Below are 22302 nucleotides of genomic sequence, written 5' to 3'. Positions count from 1 at the left end.
GTGGATATAATCCCTGCCAATTTATCCAGGTACTTCTCCCTACCACGCAGCATTAACTTCAGCTCATCCTTATCCTTATTCCTATCTCTGTCACATGTGGAAAGAGCAAACACAGTGGAATCTGAGTTAGGCAAAAGAGTATCATGAGCATACTGATGGGCATGCAGCCCAAAACAACTCAACTTTCGCAGGTGGCCTCATCTTTGTTGAAAAAGAATACTGATAACATGGAAGTAGTGTTTTGGGCAGCTGAGTTGTTCAATACAACCCTTTGAGATTTATCCAAAAGGAAGTAATAGTGCTACCAGAGAACAAGTGAGCCAATGGTACTGAAATGGTGCTGAAATAGTATTGAATGTGATTCAATAAAATCAGTAGACCTCTAACCTTGGTGGTCTATCACATGAAGATGTCAGTATAATTATCTCTACATACCCAGGCCTGAAACCAGACCAATAGGATCCAGTTGACTGCCCACCATCTTCTCAGTAATCATTTCCAAAATGGAAGGTCCAAGATGGTTAATTCACAAGTTGTCACCAAAAAAAATCACCCTTTGAAGGTATGTTTAATATTGTGCCTTAGAACTTGTCTCTTTGAGACAGAAACCAGACTTAGCCCTTTTCTTCAGGGTTTTGCATAAAGTGTTACGTACCACAGAGATCTCCAAAATGCAACGTGAAGCATGGCTAGTTTCCTCTTATATGACAAATTGACCCTAGAGAATGACAGGTTTCCTCTTTTAATTCTCTGCTTATGCATACATTGATGTATACCAATGTGAATATTCTGCCTTATCAAACAAAGATGATAATGAACAAATTCAAAAGCAATGAGCAATATATATTTTATTGCAGCATAGAACAAACTAGCTAACAGCTATTGCAATTCATATATATTCTGAATTATTTTATTAGATAAGTAAACAAATAAAAGGAACATAATATGCTTGTCTTCCTATATTGTAGGTGATCATTTTTATTGAGGTACATAATGAACTACCTCACCCTCTCCTCCCAAAACAGACTGGCTAGCATCTGCTTGATTTATATGCTGTGACTTTTTCCTGCTGTTTTCTATCAACATTAATTGTGAAAAATGGTGCCATGTTGCCCTCTTGATATTATTTTGGAGATCGACTAGGTCTTAAAACATCCAGATGCATACAGTTCTACACATATCTGTGGAATTAGCTCACCGAGGTCTGCTCTGCAATATTTTTAATTGACTTACATGTTCTGTGGGAAAAGAAGAATCATAAAAAGTCTTTGCTATTGCATTCCATTCTTCACTGGGATCTCTCTTGGGACCTCGATGGATACTTGAGGTATTCAAAGTGTCAGCAACTCTGTTAATACTGGTAGAATCTGATTGACAAAAAGGAAATGGTAACAACTGCAATTCATTTTCTAGGTACTAATTTTAGAGTGACCAAACTTCTGGTTTATCTCTGATCTTAAGAACCACAAGTGTTTGTTTTAAATCACAGAATTTTTGTTTTGATTTTACCTCATTTATACTTTGTTGTTTTTCTACACTTTGATCTTACTGCCAGAAATTCTGTTTCAATAGCAGAGCAGCAAGAATTATTTTTTAAATAAAGTTTCCATTTTAATAAAAAGTACTGTTTACCATCATTTCTTTTATATAATGCATTACAAAGAGTCCCAGTATTAAAATTAAAAGGTATTTTTTGGTAAATAATTCCAAAGAGGAGGAAGTTATTCACCTTGTGGGGTAATGATATTTCATTGAGATGTGACCCCCTATAGGTGCTCCATGGCAGGTGCACTTGCATCCCTGCACTGCTGATAGGAGAACATTGGTGGCAGTGTTCATTCAGCCTGCATATGCGCTGTCACCTCCTCATGCTCTACCAGGAGGCCAACCAGCATGCCCAGGTGAATCCCGCTCGGTTCCTTCTCTACTGCAGAGTCCTTAACAAGAACTGCGAAGAGGGGAGGAGGGTGGGTCTTGGAGATCCCTGGGGACACAGATCTCAAAGAACCATCATTGCTCACAAGGTGAGTAACTTCCTCTTCTTTGAGTTGTGTCCCTATGGGTGCTTCACTGTAGATGACTCCTGAGAAGTATCCCTAATGGGAAGCTGGGACTTTGGCGCTGTTATGGATGACAATACTGCAGAGCCTAATATAGCATTGGAAGCGGACTCCTCAGTAATCACACAGTGTTCTGAGAAGGTATGCACAGACTCTCAGGTTGCTGCCCTGCAGATTTCTGATATGGGGACATTCTTGAGGAAGGTGACAGAGGAGGAAACAAACCTCGTGGAGTGTGCATGGATTCCGGACACTATGTTGTGAACCTGATAACAGTGTTTGATACAGTTCGAGACCCATTTGGAGAGTCTCTGGGTTGATATCGTTGTACCATTAGATCTTTCCGTAATGGAAAGGAAAAGATTAGATTTCCTAAAGGCCTTTGTCCTGGCCAGGTAAAAGGCCAGGGCTCTCCTAACATCTAGGGTGTGCAGTAAAGCCTCCCTGTTATCACAGTGAGGATTAGGGTAAAATTTTGGGAGGTGAATCAGTTGGTTTATGTGAAAAGATGAGGTCATCTTGGGGATGAACTTCAGGTGCAGTCTGAGAGTAACCTTGTGCCGAAATAATATAAGTGGGTGGGGGTGCCACTAGTGCTGCTATTTCCCCTATTCTCCTTGCTGAGGTGATCTCCACCAGGAACACTGTCTTAATAGGCAGGTATGTGAGCTAACAAGTGGCCATGGGTTCACAGGGTGGTCTAGTCGGGCTCTTTAGTACTAAGTTTAGGTCCCATATTGAGGTGGGGCATCTAGATTGGGGAAAAAGATTTGCTATATCCTTAAGGAATTGTTTTGTAGTTGGGTGAGAGCACTGAGAATCCCTCTATTTGTTCATAGAAGGCTGCTATGACTGCTAGGTGAACTTTGAACGAACTAAGAGACAGTCCTGATTTCTTGAGAGTCAGTATATGCTCCTGTACCATTGGGAGAGTAGCAGATGGGGAAATTTGCTTGGAATTACACCAAACCAGATATCTAGTCTGCTTTTGCAGGTAAGTAAACAGGGTAGCCCATTTCACACTATGTAGTAACACTCCCTGTACCTCTTGAGAGCTGGATCTTTATATGTGCTGGAACCATGAAGGAGCCACCCCTGAGTTGGAGTATCCGCAAGTTGGGGTTGAGAGTGTTTCCTTCGTTCTGCGAGAGAAGGTATGGAGAGAGACTAGCAGACATGTTGCCAGCTGTGACAGGTAAGGGTATCACGTCTGTCTCAGCTAGATGGGAGCAGTCAGTAAAACATTTGCTTTCTCTTTTTATTAGGACTTTCAGCGATAGAGGAAATGGGGGAAAGGCGTATAGAAGGCCCTTGTCCCATGAGAGAAAGAGAGCATCCCCTAAAGAGTGCTGACTGAGGCCTGCCCTGGAGAAGTAGCATGGGCATTACTTGTTCAGGTAAGGTAAACAAGTCTATTGTCGGTGTCCTTCAATGTCTGAATATGCCATAGAGTACTACTGAGTTATCTCCCATTCGTGGTTGTGTAGGAACTTGCGCCTGAGACGCTAAACTGTCGTGTTCTGCACTCCTGGTAGGTAGGCCGTTGATATCATAATGCACCAGTTCCATAGCATTAGTGCTTCCTCACAAAGGGAAAGCAATCTGGCGCCCATTGATGATTTATGTAGTACATACATGCTATGTTGTTTATCATGACCCTTGTGTGCGTACCTCTAATCAGCAGAAGGAAATAAGCACATGCATTCCTGACCGCTCTGAGTTCGAGGAGACTGATATGAAGAAATGCCTCCCTGGGTGACCACTTTCCCTGTGTTATGAGGTTGTTGAGATGTGCTCCCAATCCTATGAGGGATGTGTCAATGGTGAGGAGTAGTGCTGGAGGGGGACTGGGCTGTGTGAACGAGATCCCTGTGCAGATGTTTGCTGGGTCCTTCCACCACTTCAAGGACTGCTTGACCTCGGTGGGTAATGATAGGGGCTTGTCTAGGGTATCTCTGATTGGCCTGTAAACTGAGGTGAACCATGACTGGAGACACCTCATGCAAAGCCTGGCATAAGCTATCACAAATGTGCCTGCAGCCATGGGCCCCAACAGTTGAAGGCCGTGTCTGGCTGATATTTGAGGGCTGGTTTGCACTGTCTCCTCAATCTATTCCACTCTTATAAAATCTGTATTGTGGGAGGAGAGTGCTCACTCAGAGACAGTCGAGATTGGCTCCTATAAATTCTAATCTCTGTACTGAGGTTAACATCGATTTTTGGACATTGATTTGTAGGCCCAGGCTTCTGAATAAGTCCATAGTCATATGGGTAACCTGCAGAACTTGGTCGAAGGAACGAGCCCTGAGGAGGCAGTTGTCTAAATGGGGATAGATCATGATTCCCTAGAAATGAAGATGAGCTGCCACTACAATGAGGACCTTGGAGAATACTCTGGGAGCCGATGATAGCCCAAAGGGGAGTACCCTGTACTGGTAGTGGTCCTGTCCTGGGGTAAACATGAGGAACCATCTGTGGGATGGTAAGATTGAAATAAGCATTCTGAAAGTTGAGGGCCAAAAAAGTCTCACTGTTCCAAAGCTGGAATACTCGCTGTTAGAATGACCATCTTGAATTTTTGAGCCTTAATGAACTTGTTGAGTGCTCTGAGGTCCAGTATGGCTCTCCAACCCCACTTTTTCTTGATTATTAAGAAGTAACGAGAGTAAAAACCTTTGCCTCCTACTTGTTGAGGTACTGGTTCTCTGGCTCCTACACAGAGGAGTTGATCTATCTCTTGTCACAGTAGACTCTCATGAGGAGGGTCCCTGAAGAGGGATGGGGAAAGGTGTTGTGGGGGCAGGGGAAGGGAGGTGAAATGAATGGAATACCCATTAAGGATGATTTGTAGCACCAATTTGTGAGATGTTATCCGATCCCAGGTGCTATGGAACAGCCAGGTGGCATCCAAAGGGATGTGAAGAGTTGTTTAGCATCAGATGGTGTTGGAGGGAGTGGTCTGCCGGTGCCCCAACTAATCTATTAAAATTGATGTTCTGAAGTGGATGGTTGGGAAGAGGGAAGGCTGTGTGCCCAATAGTTTGCGCTTTGAGAATCTGGCCTTTTTCCTTTGTGGCTCATAAAAGCATTGAGTTTGATAGGGTGCTGTGCATGATTTAAGTGAGGGCTGAAGACTCTATTTTCTCTTCTGTGAGGTGTATAATCCCCAACGACCAAAGAGTAGCCCTGGAGTCTTTGAGTGTGTGGAGGGATGCGTCCGTCTTTTCTGCGAACAGTTTGGTGCCTTTGAAGGAAAGGTCCTCCATGGTTGTCTGTACTTTCTTCGGGAAGCCAGATAAATGTAGCCAAGAGGCTCGTTGCATCACAATTGCTGTGAAGATGGATCATGCTGCAGTATTGCCTACGTCAAGTGGTGATTGAAGTGCCATCTTGGCTACGAGTTATCCTTCGATAATGGCCCTAAACTTATCTCTGTGTGATTGATCAATAAACAAATTGAGTTTGGAGTAATTGAAGTAGTTATATTTTGCTATTAGCACTTGGTAATTTGCGATGTGGAATTGTAGTGTGGCAGAAGAATAAGCCTTTCTTCCAAAATGGTTGAGGCGTTTCTAATACCTATCATTAGAGGTGGACTTCACCTGGTGCTGACAACCTCTGGAGTTCACCACATCCACAACGATCAAATTAGGGGGTGGATGGGAGAAAAGAAACTGTGCCCTTGGTTGGGATGTAGTATTTCTTATCAGATCACTTACAAATTGGTGTGACCGATGTATGGGTCTGCCATATCAATTTGGCTGGATCCAAGAAAGCCTCATTGATGGGGAAGGCTTCTCTGGATAAAGAAGAGGAGTGTAAAATGTCTATCAGCTTATGATTCTTTTACCTCTAGAAGCAATTGTGGTGTGATTCTTTTACCTCTAGAGGCGATTGCAAAGTGTCTGCCACCCTCTTAGGTCTTGAAAGAATTTAAAGTCATTCGTAAGAGATGGCGGAGGGGGCATCTCTGCCTCATCTGGCAATGAGGACGAGATGTTGGTCAGTGGTGTGACCTATTTGTCAAGGTCGGCAGAGGCTGATGGAGGGCCCCTTGTTGATTCACGGTGACCCACACTAAATGTTCAGGAGGTGTCATATCTATATTCCTCCCATGGGTCCCAGTAAGGCCATTGGGATGGCAGGAAGTACATTGTCATCCATACCAGGGTGGTTGAGGGTCCAGAAGGCAGTACGGCTCCGGAGGCCCAGATTGGTAATGGGCACTATAAGGTGCATGGAAAGAGCAAAGACAACCTCTTCCTGCTCACTCTCGACTGGAGAATGGAGGGGCATGGCATGGTGCCAGTGGAAACTCTCGAGCTTGAGGTAAAGTCAGTACCGGAGCCCTGGTACCAAGTAGGGAAAACCCAGGTACATCAGATACCGTGAAGTCTTTCGAGTATCTGAACTCCTGTGGTGCCATGGAGATTGGTACTGGTGGTGGCTGCCGGTGCTGAGACGACAGTGCTGACGGGATTGGTGATGTAGACCAGGCTAAATGCTCTGAAGTTGTTTGGCATACCATTGCTGGTACCAGAGCCATTGCCCATACTGAGGGAGCCTTCCCCAAAGCATGGTCTCTGTCCTTATCTCTCACAGTTGGTACCTTTGCTTTGGTGCCTGTGCCCATCGGGTCTTCAGGCATATCAACGTGCTCCATTGGGATGGTACTGTGCAAGTTCTGGGTACTGCATTTGGATGGTTTCAGTACCATTCAGTACAATGATATATAACATGCTGGGGATCTTTTCTGGCTTGTTTGGGGTTCACTCTGGGGACTCGCAGCTCTCTTTTGAAGCTATATGTGAGTGTCTCATGGCTTTAGATTAATTGTCTGTGGATGTAGAGGGCTGTGGTGAAGATTCCCATCCTCTGGGTAAATTTTGACATGGGTCTGAAGGAGGCTGGAGAGCTGCCTCCATTAGAAGGAGTTTTAGTCTGAGCTGTCTGTCCTTTCGAGATCATGGCTTCAGCTGCTGACAAAAAAAATACTTCTGGGGCATGTGGTTTTCCCCAAGGCAAGGGACACAATAGGAATGTCCCTCCCTTACAAAGATGCTTCTTAACAGGAGAGGCACCTCTTTAAACCCAGGTGAACCGGAAAAAGGGGAAGAAGTAGATAAAGTGGGGGGGGTTGTTTGTTTTTTAAGAAAAAAAACAAAGGAAACTAAAATAACAAAGAAAGATTAGTAGATTGTTAACTGTACTGTTCGAACTTAACTATCTGATGAATGGACAGCTAATATCTCTGTCTCTAGCCAGGTGCTGTTGACAGCACGTGGAGGGGGACAGCGCATGTGTGGGCCAAACAGACACTGCTATCAAAGTTCTCCAATCAGCAGCACAGGGCTGCAAGCACACCTACAGTGAAGCATGCATAGGGACACTACTCAAAGAAGTATTTTTCCAATATTCATATAGTAGACAAGTTTTTATATCGTAAATCATAGCTTCTAGTTAAAACACTGATTCCTGAAATGAGTGTCTATGAATACCAGCTTCTGAGTAAGATGATAAAATATAATCAGTGCCATTCTGTCAAATTGTTGAATGGCTTATCATTAGGAACTGAATGCCATTTTAAATAACTAGCTAATCAGGAACTAGCTTTCTTATTACAGTTAGATATGTTTAAAACAATATTAGCCTGATTTTCAGAGGTGTTGAGCACCCACAGCAACCACTGATGTAACTGGAGTTGTGGTGCCCAGCATTTCTGAAAATTGGACCATAAGCATTTAATCAGGTGCTATATTTAAGCTGTACTATAGATTAGCTGCAGCACACAGTAAGGCCCAATGCTGCAAAGACTTTCCATGCCATGAATAGTGACATTAAGCACATACCTAAATCTTTGCAGGATCAGGGCTGAAGTCTATTTTCTAAACCAGTCAGCGTAGTCAGTTACTGTTATGAGTCAATGTTGATGCAGCAAAGTAACATAATCATTTGGTACAGTAGCAAAAGTTATCTTACTATGAATATACATATGTGCTTTGCCTTGGCATTAATTTTTGTAAATGCCTTCACATGTATGTAGCAGCAGGAGACCTTAGTCTAATTATAATGTTCTATTTCATTAGTTTTTTGTTGTTTGGTTTTGTTATTATTCTTCAGGAAGGTCTACTATTTCCCAGTTCATCCCAGTTCACCCTGGAGATCATGTGTTGTGGCTGCTCTCTGGAACCTATCAATGTCACTCCCTAATTCACTGGCAGAATTGTGATTGAGTGGGATAAGGAATTCCCTCACATAGGCTGTTAACTATTTCTGCAATGCACCAGTCTGAGAGCAATGCATTTGTATTGAGAATTGAAGTCAGGTATCCCACATGGCAACATAATCTTCTAATCTAACCAGATGTATAAATGTGTAAAAGTTTTGTAGTTACTTACCCTACTGTGCCTGTATTTCTTTGAGATCCATTGTCCACATGGATTACACCCTTGGTGTGACTGTCAAGCATTTGGTGAATACCCAGTGCTGCAGAAGGACCAAATGGCTGAAAAGAAGTTACTCAACTTGTGCAGTAACTATGGGTTTTCGAGATGTGTCCCCCTATGGGTACTCCACTGTGGGTGTGTTTGCGTCCCTGTGCTGCTGATTGGAGACTTCAGTAGCAGTGTCCATTAGGCCTGCACATGTGCTCTCTCTGCTCTGGCTGTACCATGAGGCTAGCCAGCACATAAAAGCTACCCCCACTCAGTTCCTTCTCTACAGAAGACTCATTGACAAGAACTCTGAAGTACAGGGGAGGAGCGTGGGTTGCAGAGCACCCACAGGGATACATATCTCAAAGAACCATCATTACTGCACAAGGTAACTTCTTTGAGTAGTGTCCCTATGGGTGCTCCACTGTAGGTGACTCCTGAGCAGTACCCCTTCTGGACGGCTGGGACTTCAGAGTCAGGTCAGTTACAGATGACAGCACTGTGGAGCTGAAGATGGCATTGGAGGCGGAGTCCCCAGTGATCACATAGTGTTCTGCAAAAGTGTGGACTGATGCCCATGTCGCTGCTCTACAGCTCTCTGAGATAAGGCTATTCTGGAAGAAGATGAGGAGATTGACCTTGTGGCGTGTGTATGAATAGAGTCTGGAAGGGTCATGTTGCGAGCTTGGTAATACTGTCTGATGCAATTTGAGACCTACTTGGAGAGCCTTTGGGCTGATGTTGCTGAACCCTGGGATCTTTCCACAATGGAGCGGAAAACCCTAGGGGACTTCCTGAAGACCTTTTACCTGTCCAGGAAGAAGACCAGGGCTCTCCTGACATCTAGTGTATGCAATACAGCCTCCCTGTTGGTGAGGCTTGGGGTAAAAAATTGGAAGGTGACTCAGTTGATTCATGTGAAACAGGGAGGTTGGATGTGTTCTGAGCAGAACCTGGCAAAAGAGGAATTCAGATTAATTGGTGGGGACATATTATTTTTTTGTCTGCCCACTGGCAGGTAGGCACTACCAACACTGGGGTTTGCTGTATGGTTCTTGCTGAGTCTAAGGTGGTTTAATAGGGAGGAGTGATCTTTGAGGAGGAGGTAGAATGGAATATGTCAAGTTAAGGAGTCAATGGTGAGTGTACTTCCAGTGGTATTTGGAGAGCGTCTGCAACTCTTTGCTAACTCCTGGAAGAGACTAGTCATCTTCCAGAGATGGTGGGGAAGGCATTACTGCTTCACCTGTGGAGAAGGAGAATATGGTCCTCAGTGTCAGTTCTTCCTCGGCACCACCCTCCTGTTCCTCTATAATGTCTTGTGGAGGCTCTGAAGCTCTGGATGCTGCGGCCGAGGGGGTGTGTCTTGAGGGTTGTCAGGTGAGGCTTGAAGCCTGAGAGGCATGCCAGTGATATGCTGCCCAAGGGTCCCAATAGGGCCAGTCGGGAGACATGGATCCTGGCGGTGGTGCCCATGAGTGGCTGAACCAGGATGGTGGTGGTGGGGCCCCCTGAAGGCATATTTTAGGGCTTTGTTGATTCTGAGCACCATATGGGGCCTGAGTGGAGTATTGTGATGCCACCTCCTCTGGTTCACTGTCTGAACCCTCACTAGAGAGTGGAGGAGCATGGCATGGCATATTCCCGTGCTAAGCACAGGCTCAGTACATAGGTCCCGGTACTGAGAAGCAGGGACTCCGGTACGTCCGATATGCGGAGGTCCCTGGAGAGGCAGGATTCCACTAGTATTGATTATCCTGGTGTCAGTGCTGGAGGGACAGGGATCTTGTCCATATTGGTTGCGCTGGTGCCGGATGAGGCATCTTGTAGCGCTTTCTGAACTCTTTCCAGTTTTTCAGCATCTTTATTGAAGTGTGAGCCCCAGAACTGGACACAGTATTGTCTCATGCCATATACAGAGGTAATACTAGCTCACTGCCTCAATATTTCCCCGATTATACCTAACTGGAGGCTCGTGTTCTGTTGCTTATCCAACATTACCCCTAAGTTCTTTTCAGTTTCATTGCATTCCAGGATACGAACTACCATCTTTAATTTGTGACCTACATTCCTTGTTCCTAGATATTTGACCTTGCATTTGGCTGTATTAAAACATTTTATTCAAATGAGCCCACTTTTTCAGGTGTTCTAACTTGGTCTTTATAACAGGCCTGTCATCATTATTTACTGCTCCATCAATGTATGTGTCATCTGTAATTTTTACAGTAGTTACGTTCTTCCACATAATTGATAAAGATATTGAATTGCATTGGGCCAAGAATAATGCTTGTGGGATCCCACTAGAAACACAATCATAGGATTTCAACAATTTCCACCCCACCATCAACCTCAGCCTGGACCAGTCCACACAAGGGGTCCACCTCCTAGACACTACAGTGCTAATAAGTGATGGTCACATAAACACCACCCTATACCGGAAACCTACTGACCATTATACTTACCTACATGCCTCCAGCTTTCATCCAGACCACATCACACGATCCATTGTCTACAGTCAAGCTCTAAGATACAACCGCATTTGCTCCGATCCCTCAGACAGAGACAAACACCTTCAGGATCTCTATCAAGCGTGCTTAAAACTACAATACCCACCTGGTGAATTGAAGAAACATATTGACAGAGCCAGAAGGCTACCCAGAAGTTACCTACCACAAGACAGGCCCAACAAAGAAAGTAACAGAAAACCCATAGCCGTCACCTTCAGCCCCCACCTACAGCCCCCAACTAAAACCTCTCCAGCGCATCATCTAGGATCTACAACCTATCCTGAAGGACGATCCTTCACTCTCGCAGACCTTGGGAGACAGGCCAGTCCTTGCTTACAGACAGCCCCCCAACCTAAAGCAAATACTCACTAGCAACTACACACCACACAACAAAAACACCAACTCAGGAATCAAACCCTGCAACAAACCTCGGTGCCAACTCTGTTCACATATCTATTGAAGGGACAACATCATAGGACCTAACCACATCAGCCACACCATCAGGGGCTCATTCACCTGCACATCTACCAATGTGATATATGCCATCATGTGCCAGCAATGCCCCTCTGCCATGTACATTGGCCAAACTGAGCAGTCTCTACGCAAAGGAATAAATGGACACAAATCTGACATCAGGAATTATAACATTCAAAAACCAGTAGGAGAACACGTCAGTCTCCCTGTTCACTCAATAACAGACCTAAAAGTGGCAATTCTTCAACAAAAAAACCTCAAAAACAGACTTCAACGTGAAACTGCAGAATTGGAATTAATTTGCAAACTGGACATCACCACATTAGGCCTGAATAACGACTGGGACTGGTTGGGTCATTACAAAACCTAAACCTAATTTCCCCCATACTAATTTCCCTCTACTGTTACTCACACCTTCTTGTCAATTGTTTGAAATAGGCCACTCTCATTATCACTACAAAAGTTATTTTTCCTCCCTTGGTATCCTACTGTTAATTGAATTGTCTCGTTAGACTGACCTCACATTTGGTAAGGCAACTCCCATCTTTTCATGTATTTATATCTGCTCATGTATTTTCCACTCCATGCATCTGCTGAAGTGGGTTCTAGCCCACAAAAGCTTATGCCCAAATAAATTTTAGTCTCTAAGGTGCCACAACGACTCCTCGTTGTTTTAACCATAGGATAATACCCCATTTCTAATTATTTTTTGAAGCCTACCAGTTAACCAGTTTTTAACCCTTTGAATATAGTACAATGATTTTGTATAGTTTTTGTTTAGTGTTAATTTTATCATCATGTGGGACTAAGTCAGATACCTGACAGACATGTAAGTATATTATGCCAACACAATGACCTTTATCAAACAAACATGATCACATTAAAAACAATATCACATTTGTCTGACAAGACCTATTTTCCATGCTTATTAGCATTAATCACACTGCCATACTTAATCCTTTACTGATTTTGTCCCATTTCTGCCTTTCCATGGTTTTGTCTGGGATCAGTGTCAGGATAACCAGCCTAAAGTTATCCAGTCATCCCATTTACCCTTTAAAATAGATACTCAACATCAACTTTTTTCCAGTCCTTGAACTTTAACAAATCTTGGAATAATGAGAATCATCATTAATTGTTGAGAGCAATCCTTAGACAATTCTTTTAATATTCATGGATGCAAGTTATCCAATCCTGTCCATTTAAAACAATTTAATGGTTGCTGTTTAACATACTTCCTTGTTACTGATGGCACAGAAAATATTTCCTTATCGTTTTAAGATATGAATACATCACCCTGCTTCTGTCCAAATACAGAACAGAAATATAAATTGAATAGTTACCCCTTTTCTGCTTCATGATTGACAATTTTATCATCCTTATCTACTCTGAGACCTGTATCAGTGTTTGGATTTCCTTTGTTCCTGCTATATTTCATGAATTTCTTCTGATTTTTCTTAACCCTACTGGCCATAAAATTTTCATTGATATTATTACCCTTTTTTGACTTTAGCAGTTGGCCAATATCCAGGGCGTTCTTCCTTAAGGAGGAAAAATTGATGAGTCAGGTGCTTTTTTATTGCAATACTAGTCACAGAGAACATACAAAAAGAAAAGGAGTGCTTGTGGCACTTTAGAGACTAACCAATTTATAATGCTCAAATAAATTGGTTAGTCTCTAAGGTGCCACAAGTACTCCTTTTCTTTTTGCAAATACAGACTAACACGGCTGTTACTCTAAAAAGAACATACATAAAACCCTGTTTCCCTAAACATAGTAGGCTGTTTCCTTGCTCAGAAATTGAAGTCTGCCTTTTCAGTGAGTATTGTGCCCAAAATAACCTCTGTCTTTGTGTTCCTCCCAGGGCCATGCTCACCAGCACTTCTCTCACATTGGGCTGACTTTCTGTGGCTTTCTACCCCCACACACAGGGACAAGCTGCAACCAGTCAATCCTCTATCTTCTGATTTTTTTTTTTTCCTTCAAACAGTCCCAAGAAAACCCCTCACTTAGCCTATGTGCCTTGGCTGTTGATTGGCCTTGCCATGCACCCATTGTCTTGGGCAGTGGCTTCCTACTGTTGAAAGGTACTTAGCACACACATCAACTTTAATGAGATCTGTGATGCTCTCTCACATATGGTATTTGCAGAGCAACATCCTATAGATGCAGTTGTAGGTCCATAAGCTATTTCTAGGTCTCCTCTGTGACACTGTGGATATCATCCAATTCACCTCTCAATCTATACCTGGGGCACTGCGTTATGATGTGTTTCATGGTTTAGATGTTCTCACCACAGTAGCGCAAAGGAAAGTCTTTCATTTTACACTTGTACATCAAGTAGCTGCATCTCCCATGGTTTGTTGGATGCAGTTCAGTGTGGTCCAAAGTCTGCGTGGCTGGTCAAAACTGGGAGGGTGGCTTGTCGGATCAGTAATAACCTGCTTGTTTGGAACGGTAGATGAGGTCCAGACATTTGCCGTTCCCTGACCAGATCTAGAAACATGAAGTGGTCCTTTGTTGTCTATAGTGGTTTTCGTGATTTCAGGCATTGTTGGGATATGTTAGCCATTATCTGCTGGATGAGAAGTTCAGGGTAGCCTTCGGTGAATTTAAATTCTCATGCTATGGCTATATCTTGATGGAAAGCAGGAGGTTTAATGTTGGCTAATACAGAAAGCCAGGGCAGAGGTGTTGATTTCTGTGACTGACTATAGATCAAAGACCCCTTTGATGGCAGCTATTAACACCTTCCATCACAATACATTTAGATTTCCATGTGAACTGTCTGCATTTAGAAAAAACACATCCCTGACTGACAAATTACACCGACAGAAGTACCAGTATGGACAGCGCTATGTGGGGGTGGATTAATTATGCTGGTGGGGGAGTTCTCTCCAATTGGCATAGAATGGCTACATGGGAGATCTTACAGTAGCACAACTGCATCAATGCTACTGTAAGGTCTCTAGTGTAGACATAGCCTTAGACGTCTGCAGCTGGCCTGTGACAGCTCACTCAGGCTTGCAAGGCTCAGGTAAGGGTCTGTTTAATTGTGGTGTAGACATTCGGACTTGGGCTGCAACCTCGGCTCTAGGACCCTCCCAGCTCGCAGCATCCAAAAGGCTAGGCTCCAGTCCAAGCCTGAATGTCTTCACTGCAATTAAACAGCCCCTTAGTCTGAGCCCTGTGAGCCTGAGTCAGCTGTCACAGGCAAGCCATGGGTTTTTAATTGCAGTGTAGATATATTCTAAGGCAGTGGCTCTCAACCTTTTCAGACTACTGTACCCCTTTCAGGAGTCTGATTTGTCTTGCATACCCCCAAGTTTCACCTCACTTAAACTACTTGCTTACAAAATCAGACATAAAAATACAAGTGTCACAGCACACTAGTACTGAAAAATTGCTTACTTTCTCATTTTTACCATATAATTATAAAATCAATTGCAATATAAATATTGTACTGACATTGCAGTGTATAGTATATAAAGCAGTATAAACAAGTCACTATGTGTATGAAATTTTAGTTTGGACTGACTTTGCTCATGGTTTTTAGGTAGCCTGTTATAAAACTAGGCAAATATCTAGATGAGTTGATGTATTCCCTGGAAGACCTCTGCATACCCCCAGCAGAGGCGCCGACTTTCTGAGTTCCCGAACGGTGCTCAAGCCACTCCCCCACTCCACTTCTTCCCCCTTCTGTCCCAGCCCTGGTGCACCCACAGAGTTGGCGCCTATGTCCTGAAGGGTTTGTGTACCCCTGGTTAAGAACCACTGTTCTAAGGCACATTTGTGTACCAATAAGTTCTGTACCAATATAAAGACAACCAATGAAATCTTGATCTTGCTCAGGGCCTCTGGAGGCTACCATAATATAAATATTACTTAGAATTTAGTTTTTAAGGGATCAGGCTGTGGCTTTGCAATGAGACAGAGGTCAAACCTTATGCCCATGAAGAGCTACTCACTTAAAGAACCTTCATTGCCCAGAGTCTCAGTAAAGTCAATGGGACTCTGCAATGGTCCATCCCTGTGGATTCATGGCTGTGGCCTACATTACGATGATCAGTTTTAATTTATGAGCTATCTTTTATTTAAAATTAAAGCTTCCTATTCTGTTTATTAATACAGTAATTTCTGTAATTGGGTTATTTGGTTGAAAATTTGTATTAACTCAGGCTCAGATAATTTCAGGGAGATTTGTTCAAACAAAAACATTGTACTCCTTTCTTGGGACCTTACTGAGGGCTGTTAGCAGAGCTGGAATCTATGCACAAGGAGCAGACAGGCTGAGGGATGGAGAGACTGGGTTTTATCATTCCCCACCCACCCACACTTCTGTAGATTATATCTGACGAAGTTGATACAGCATGAGGCTATATTAACTCTTCTACAGTCCCATCTGTGTAGGGGGAAATTCCCTTTAACAGGGACTTTAGGATAGTTTTGGCTTGACGGAGCCCTTCTAGCATAGCTTTATTGGTGCTCTGCTGCCAGGGTGCAGAGGAAGGGAGTTTTCCTGGGTCTCTAGAGCCCCAATGCAGATACATAATAGCCCCTAAGCAGAGGGCAATGGGATTTGAAGGTGGAATTGTGGCTCATTCCATAAAGAGGTGGTGGGTGTGTGTGTGTCAAAGAAAGATGGAAACCTGCCAGGGAATGACCATCTAGTTCTCCTCCTACTATAGCTCATGGATTCTTCTGTCGAAGGGCCATTCAGGCCTAATGATGTATTTACTGGAACCACTAATCTGTTACTCAATAATTAGAGGTATAGCTTATCAATACAAAAATATTACATGCACAAATCCAGACATACAGAGATATATCAGAAATCGCCAAGACATGTGCATAACAAACATATGTACCCACGTGACCTTATTTTTACAAATTTAGCTTTTCTTTTCCCCTATTTCCTTCATTGTTTGTTTGTTTTTTCTTGTTGTGTCTTGTTTGCTTTTTTAAAAACATAAATACTTTGGGGCAGTGACTAAGGATAACGTTTTCAAAAGTGCTGAGGTAAGTTTGCGAGGAAGTCACTGGGACTTAAGCACCTAAATCATTTAAGTGCATTTGAAAATTTTACCCTATAGGTCTTATTTTTTTTCTAAAACACCTAGCACAATTTTGGATGCTGTAAAAATAATATTTTTTTTTAACATAGAGAAACAAAAATTACCTCTAACTGCTATCTTGATAAAAGGTTATTTGGAGTTTAAAAGCAGCACTTCTCATTAAAGTAATCAAATCTAATTGGTAGATTTATTGCAAAATAAATTATATCTACAATATATGCTTTATTTCTTCACATTTTACTAGAGTAAGTTTACAAATGTTTATAACAAAGTTCATATTGTTATTCACCCAGCTTTTGTGTATGCATAATATTGTTCAGCAAATAATCACCAAATTGTCACAATAGAAGTTAAAGAAAAAAGCCGTGAAAACCTTCTAATGGGCACATCTGTTTTTCTCTGCCAAAAGCATCAAAGGATAGAATCTTCTCCTTTCTCATTTTTTGCCATGTTCTGTTTATTTTGTGTGCGTGAGTTTTATCTGGATTAATAACATACACTAATATAATCAAACAAGCTATTTATGGGCCCAATTCGAAGAGGCACAGAGCACCCTACAACTAACATTAATTTTTGTGAGAGCTGAGGGCAGTGAAAAATTTCCAAGAGGTACTCAGCACCTCCCATGATCACACTCTTATCCCCAAACTAGTACTGTGTTTAGCCTTTATAATTGGGCCCCTCTTGCATCAGAGTCCATTAGCATGGATGCAGCTATCCACATTAGGGGATCATGATGCAGGATTGAGGTCTAGGTCTCTGAGCAGTAATGATAATGATTGCTATAGAAATTCCTATGAGAATTACATTTAGTTATCCTGGCACTGATTTTGTTTTACAAAGGGAGGGAAGGGATAAAGTTTATTTAGTCAGATAATAGAATAAACACAGAATAGGTCACTTAGTTGCATCTATAATGTGGGTTAGTTGAGAAATCTCAACATCTTAGTAGGGCAAATCTAAGTTTCAAAGATAATAGCTAAAATTATCAAAAGGTTTACATTTTTCCTCTCTGATACTACTTTACATTGAACAGAGAACTTCCATATTTAATTTTTTCCTACATACATATTCACTATTATGACAGGTTTCAGAGTAGCAGCCGTGTTAGTCTGTATCCGCAAAAAGAAAAGGAGGACTTGTGGCACCTTAGAGACTAACAAATTTATTTGAGCATAAGCTTTTGTGAGCTACAGCTCACTTCAAATGCATCTAATGAAGTGAGCTGTAGCTCACGAAAGCTTATGCTCAAATAAATTTGTTAGTCTCTAAGGTGCCACAAGTCCTCATTTTCTAATCACTATTATGCTCCTCTTATACTTTAAAATGTAAATAATTATTTCTCTTACCTAGTCCTGTTTCTTTCATGACAGCATTTATGCTCAGATTTTGACACTGTGCTTTTGAAAGAATCTTTTTGTTTTCTGATATATGTAGTAGTTTCTCTTTCAAATGGAAAGGCTCTTCGGAAGTTGAAGCCCACGCTGTTTGACTTTCAACTTGATTTACTCTCAGCCAAGGACTGAGATCTGAAAAACTTAAGTATACTGGCGTTTTCTCAGTTTTTTTATCTGAAGTTGAAAGATCAAAGGATGACCTTCCACTTCGGTTTACTAAATCTCCAGATGTCCTTATGAGTAAAGAACATGATTCTTCCAGGCGACCTTCAGCAATTTTCTCTCCTGGAACTGTATTATTTAATGACTCTCTTTTCGCTCTTAACAATGTATTCTCTAGTGCATTATCATTAATCACAAGGGATTGTCCATCCTTCATTTTGGGTATCTGAAAATCATTTGTATGAACTTTTTCACAGGGTATTTGTTTATCGGTGGTAATTTTGTTTATAACCATTTTTTTATGAATAATAGTCTGAGAAGTACATATATTTTCTGTGTTCAGAGGCAAAACAACATCTGTGCATGCATATGTATTTGTATCAGTTTCTGTCTGTCTAGAAATGTCCAGGTTATTTTGGTTGCTGTGCAGATCATTCAGATTTGTCCATTTATCTGCTTTTTCAGTACTTAATTTGAAATTCTCTAACAGAGACATATTAGTGTTATTTTCTTTTGTATTGTCCGTGTTCACACTTGCATTATCACAGAAAGTAGTAGGCAGAACTGGAGCATCACAAGTACTGTTCAGTGCACAGTTTCCATTAGTTGTGCTTGCAGTGTCACTGTTGTGTTTTTCTTGAATATCTGTAAGAATCTGTTTAAATTGAAATATATCTGAGGATATGCCACTGGTGCTTCTATTTAACAGATGAAGTGGTTGTGTTTTGTCTTGTTTATTATCTAAGTAAATGTCATTAGACTCCTGTAAGTGGCATTTCTGAAACTTTGTATGACTACTTTCTGTAACCTGAGACGGGATGGCAAAATTAAATTCAGCCATGGTTTGGTGGTTGGCTGCAGTTCTTTCAGTTACAGGACTGTCTTCTATGCCAATAACCTGTCTGGATTCTTTGCTTGGTGCTTCATTTATAAAGACACCTTTGTCATCCTGTGTGGCATCTGCCTTATCATTTGTATTATAAACTAATTCATTTGAAGCATTGCCAAATGTATGCTTGCTGGAGTCTGTCTGTTGACCTGCATCCATACTGCAGACACCAAATTCCTCAGTATTGTCAAAGAGCATCTTTCTTGTGTTCTCTGGGAGTTTTGCCAATGAACAAGATCTGTCCTGTGGCTTTAGTTCTGAACTTGCATTGTTTTTCTCCAAGAACATTTTGTCTGTTTTTCCTATATTTGCTGTCTTTTTGCACTCAGCAATACGTTCTGCCGCGGTCTGTCCTTGAATAATTAAATCAATATCTGTGCAGAGGGTTTTGCCTGGAGAAGCCTCCCTTTGCTTTTCTTCACAGTGGCTAGCAACGTTAAAATCATCCTTATAGTTTTCAAGAAGTCGTAAATCTATTAGGATGAAAATATTAGTGACAAAAACATCTGAATGTTAAATGTTTTGGTTTTTGCATAATGCAATTCACCAAGATGTATTGATATTTTCATTAATGTTCATTTTCCTCATACGTGAAATAGTTACAATTTTTTCTAAATATCAGAAAGTTCTAAATATCAGAGACAAATATTGTATTCATGTACTTTACAAAATATAATATTCAAACAGAACAATATACTTACATTTTTGCCTGTTTTAAAAAAAATGAAACTTAAGTATTCTATGACTTGGTTGTAATACTATCCTATTTGGTATTTGCCAGACTAGCTGATAATAGTCTCTGCAATTAAATTGCTTATAGCCACATATTTAGATATTTAACTTAAACAATTTCTTCAGATTTTTTTCATTCTACATTTAGCTTAAATAAAGTCACTAGTTTACTAGTGTAATTTTTCTCTTAATCCTGCTGATCTATAACTCATCAACCCTATTTAAGGGACAGTGTTCATACCATAGGAACATGCCATCATTTTCGGGTGGCTAAACAATGAAGAAAAGCAAAGGCATCTGATACTTACAGAAGCTGTTCACTGTAAGTATACTCCAATGCTATGAACATTTCTATTAGATAGCAAGAAAAAAGAAGATTCAATAAACCACCATATAGTTATGAAGCTCTTAAAGTTTTGACTTTCCATTGTTGTCATTTTGGAGGTTGGGCTTAGGTAAGTACCATTTCATGGGCAGGTTTAAAAAACTAAAAAAAAAAAAAAAAAGTTTTAGAGAACTCTATGAAGCATAAGTGTTTGTGGATGTGGCCTGCATGGAATAGTAATTATACCATTACATATTGAGCTATTGCAACCCTATCTCCTGCAAGCGTGTACAGATAGAAGGGAAGAGTGTCTCCCTCCTAATGCTCCTATACTAGAGCTGGGGATAAGCAAGTTTATCCAAACCTATCCTCACATCGGCACAGAAAAAACACTGCACCACAAGGGATGATGGAGCATGCAAATCATACTTGAGTGAGGAAAGCAGCTCTAGGAAGGATTGTGCCTATACTCAGAGCTTTGTGTACTTTACACAAAGTGGCACCTACTGACACCAAGAATTTCATTAATTTATATGAGAATATTTGATTTTGGGCGCTGAATCTCTCTCATTATATCGTGTATTTGAGTATTTATACCTTTGGCAACAATGTGATATGTCGCTTCAGTGCATCCAGTTCCATTACTTTGTTCAGTCTGTACTTTATCAATGTCTGAAGAGCAGCCTACAATATTTTTTACTTCAATGTCATCGTCTTGTCCAGGACCAGAAATACTATCATTTTGGATTGTAGATTGTGTACACTCATTTTCTTTCAGACTAGTCTGTCATAAAATGGAAGATATAGTTTATTAATTAGAGATAAAATATATTCAGGTTACTTATTAAAGTTTCAGATTAGATTTAACAGGAAGGACCTGATTCACTTTTTTACTACACCGCTGTAAATCAGGAGTCATTCTTTTGAAATTAAATTAAATTTCTTTTCTTACATATAGCAGTGTATTGGGCCCACAAGCTATATTCAGCAGGCAAGTTATTTGACTACTGGACTTTTCAGATAGATAACTCTGCATGATGTAAATATTAGAAGAATTTTCAAAGGAAGAAGTGTGAATAAAATTTGCGGACTTGGTCACTAAAGAGGACAGAGCTTCATCAGACGATCCCAAATGACCTGTCCAATAATAAACAAAGGCAGAAAAAGACGACTGAAGAGAGCAGGCAATTGCTAATTACACAAACACTTTTTCTTCACAAACCATTTGCTTTCTTTGTAAGTCTCCTTTTGTCCCTGAAAAAGTGATAGACATTTCTATTTACTTTTTTCTATAGGCTAGAGCCACAACTCCATTGACTTTTTCCATCTCGGGGTCTGATATCTTGTGTTTGCTCCATTACTATGGATTTGTTTGACGTCTCCTCTCCTTCTTCGCACATTGCCTGTCTCTCCCTCTATTACTCCAGTTTGTTGCATCTTTTCCTCCCATTCCCAGTATAGCCAAACTCAAACATTCAGAAATCATGAGTCAGGCTCCAAAAGTCATGAAAAAGGCTTTAAAATCACAAGTTGGGGGAGGGGAGAACGGCATTGTATTCTTTTTATTTGCCTCTTGGTTTTGGAGACATTAGGGTGCACTTCTGTCACATTTTTAAACTTTTCTCATCAACCATGAGAGTGAGAAATACTTTCTTTTTAATGAAAGGGAAGGTTACTTCCACTGTGCAGTAACTAGAGTTCTTGGAGATGTGTGTCCGGGTGGGTGTTCCACTTCAGGTGTGCTCAGACCACATGTGCCTTTAATCAGAGATTTTTGGTAGTAATGCCGTTCAGCCTGCACCTGTGCCCCAGTCCAAGGCTATATAAGGCTGCATAGGTGAACAGCCCTTAATTCCTTTTCTACTTCATAGTCGCCAGAGACAACTCCAAAGCAAAGGAAAAGGAGGGCAGGCAGTGGGGCACCCTAAGAGGGACACATCTCAAAGAACTCCAGTTACTGCACAAGGTGAGTAACCGCCTCCTCTTCAAGTATATCTATGGGAGCTCCACTTCAGGTGACCTACTGAGCAGAACCCTCAGCTGGAGGGGAGGCTGCAGAGCCCAGTCCAAGACTGTGTTTCCAACAGCTGCCTCTGATCTAGAAGACTTGATCACTGCCTAATGTTTGGAAAAGATGTGTGTGGAGCATGGACGATGGGTATCATAGGCTGGAGAGGCTGTGCGTCCCCAAACAGCCAGGCGTAGCTCCGCCCACACGCTGTCCCTAGACCCCCACCCCTCCTGCT

The 22302-nt window shown here is 41.6% G+C and overlaps 1 protein-coding gene across 1 annotated transcript in view; it reads right to left on the bottom strand.

Annotated features, from left to right (window-relative positions):
- The window catches only part of CCDC73 (coiled-coil domain containing 73), a 140459-nt gene that overhangs the window by 5023 nt on the left and 113134 nt on the right, over nucleotides 1-22302 (bottom strand). The window contains exons 14-16 of the mRNA XM_078853444.1: nucleotides 20654-20840; nucleotides 17901-19472; nucleotides 1234-1367 (exon numbers count right to left, since the gene is read on the bottom strand). Of these exons, the coding sequence (XP_078709570.1) occupies nucleotides 1234-1367; nucleotides 17901-19472; nucleotides 20654-20840 (1893 nt within the window). The remainder of the gene's footprint in view (nucleotides 1-1233; nucleotides 1368-17900; nucleotides 19473-20653; nucleotides 20841-22302) is intronic.

Source organism: Lepidochelys kempii, chromosome 6 (assembly GCF_965140285.1).
Source record: "Lepidochelys kempii isolate rLepKem1 chromosome 6, rLepKem1.hap1, whole genome shotgun sequence".
Taxonomy (NCBI): Eukaryota; Metazoa; Chordata; order Testudines; family Cheloniidae; genus Lepidochelys; species Lepidochelys kempii.
The sequence above is the reverse complement of the archived record's forward strand: the minus strand, read 5'-3'. Positions and strand labels throughout refer to the sequence as shown.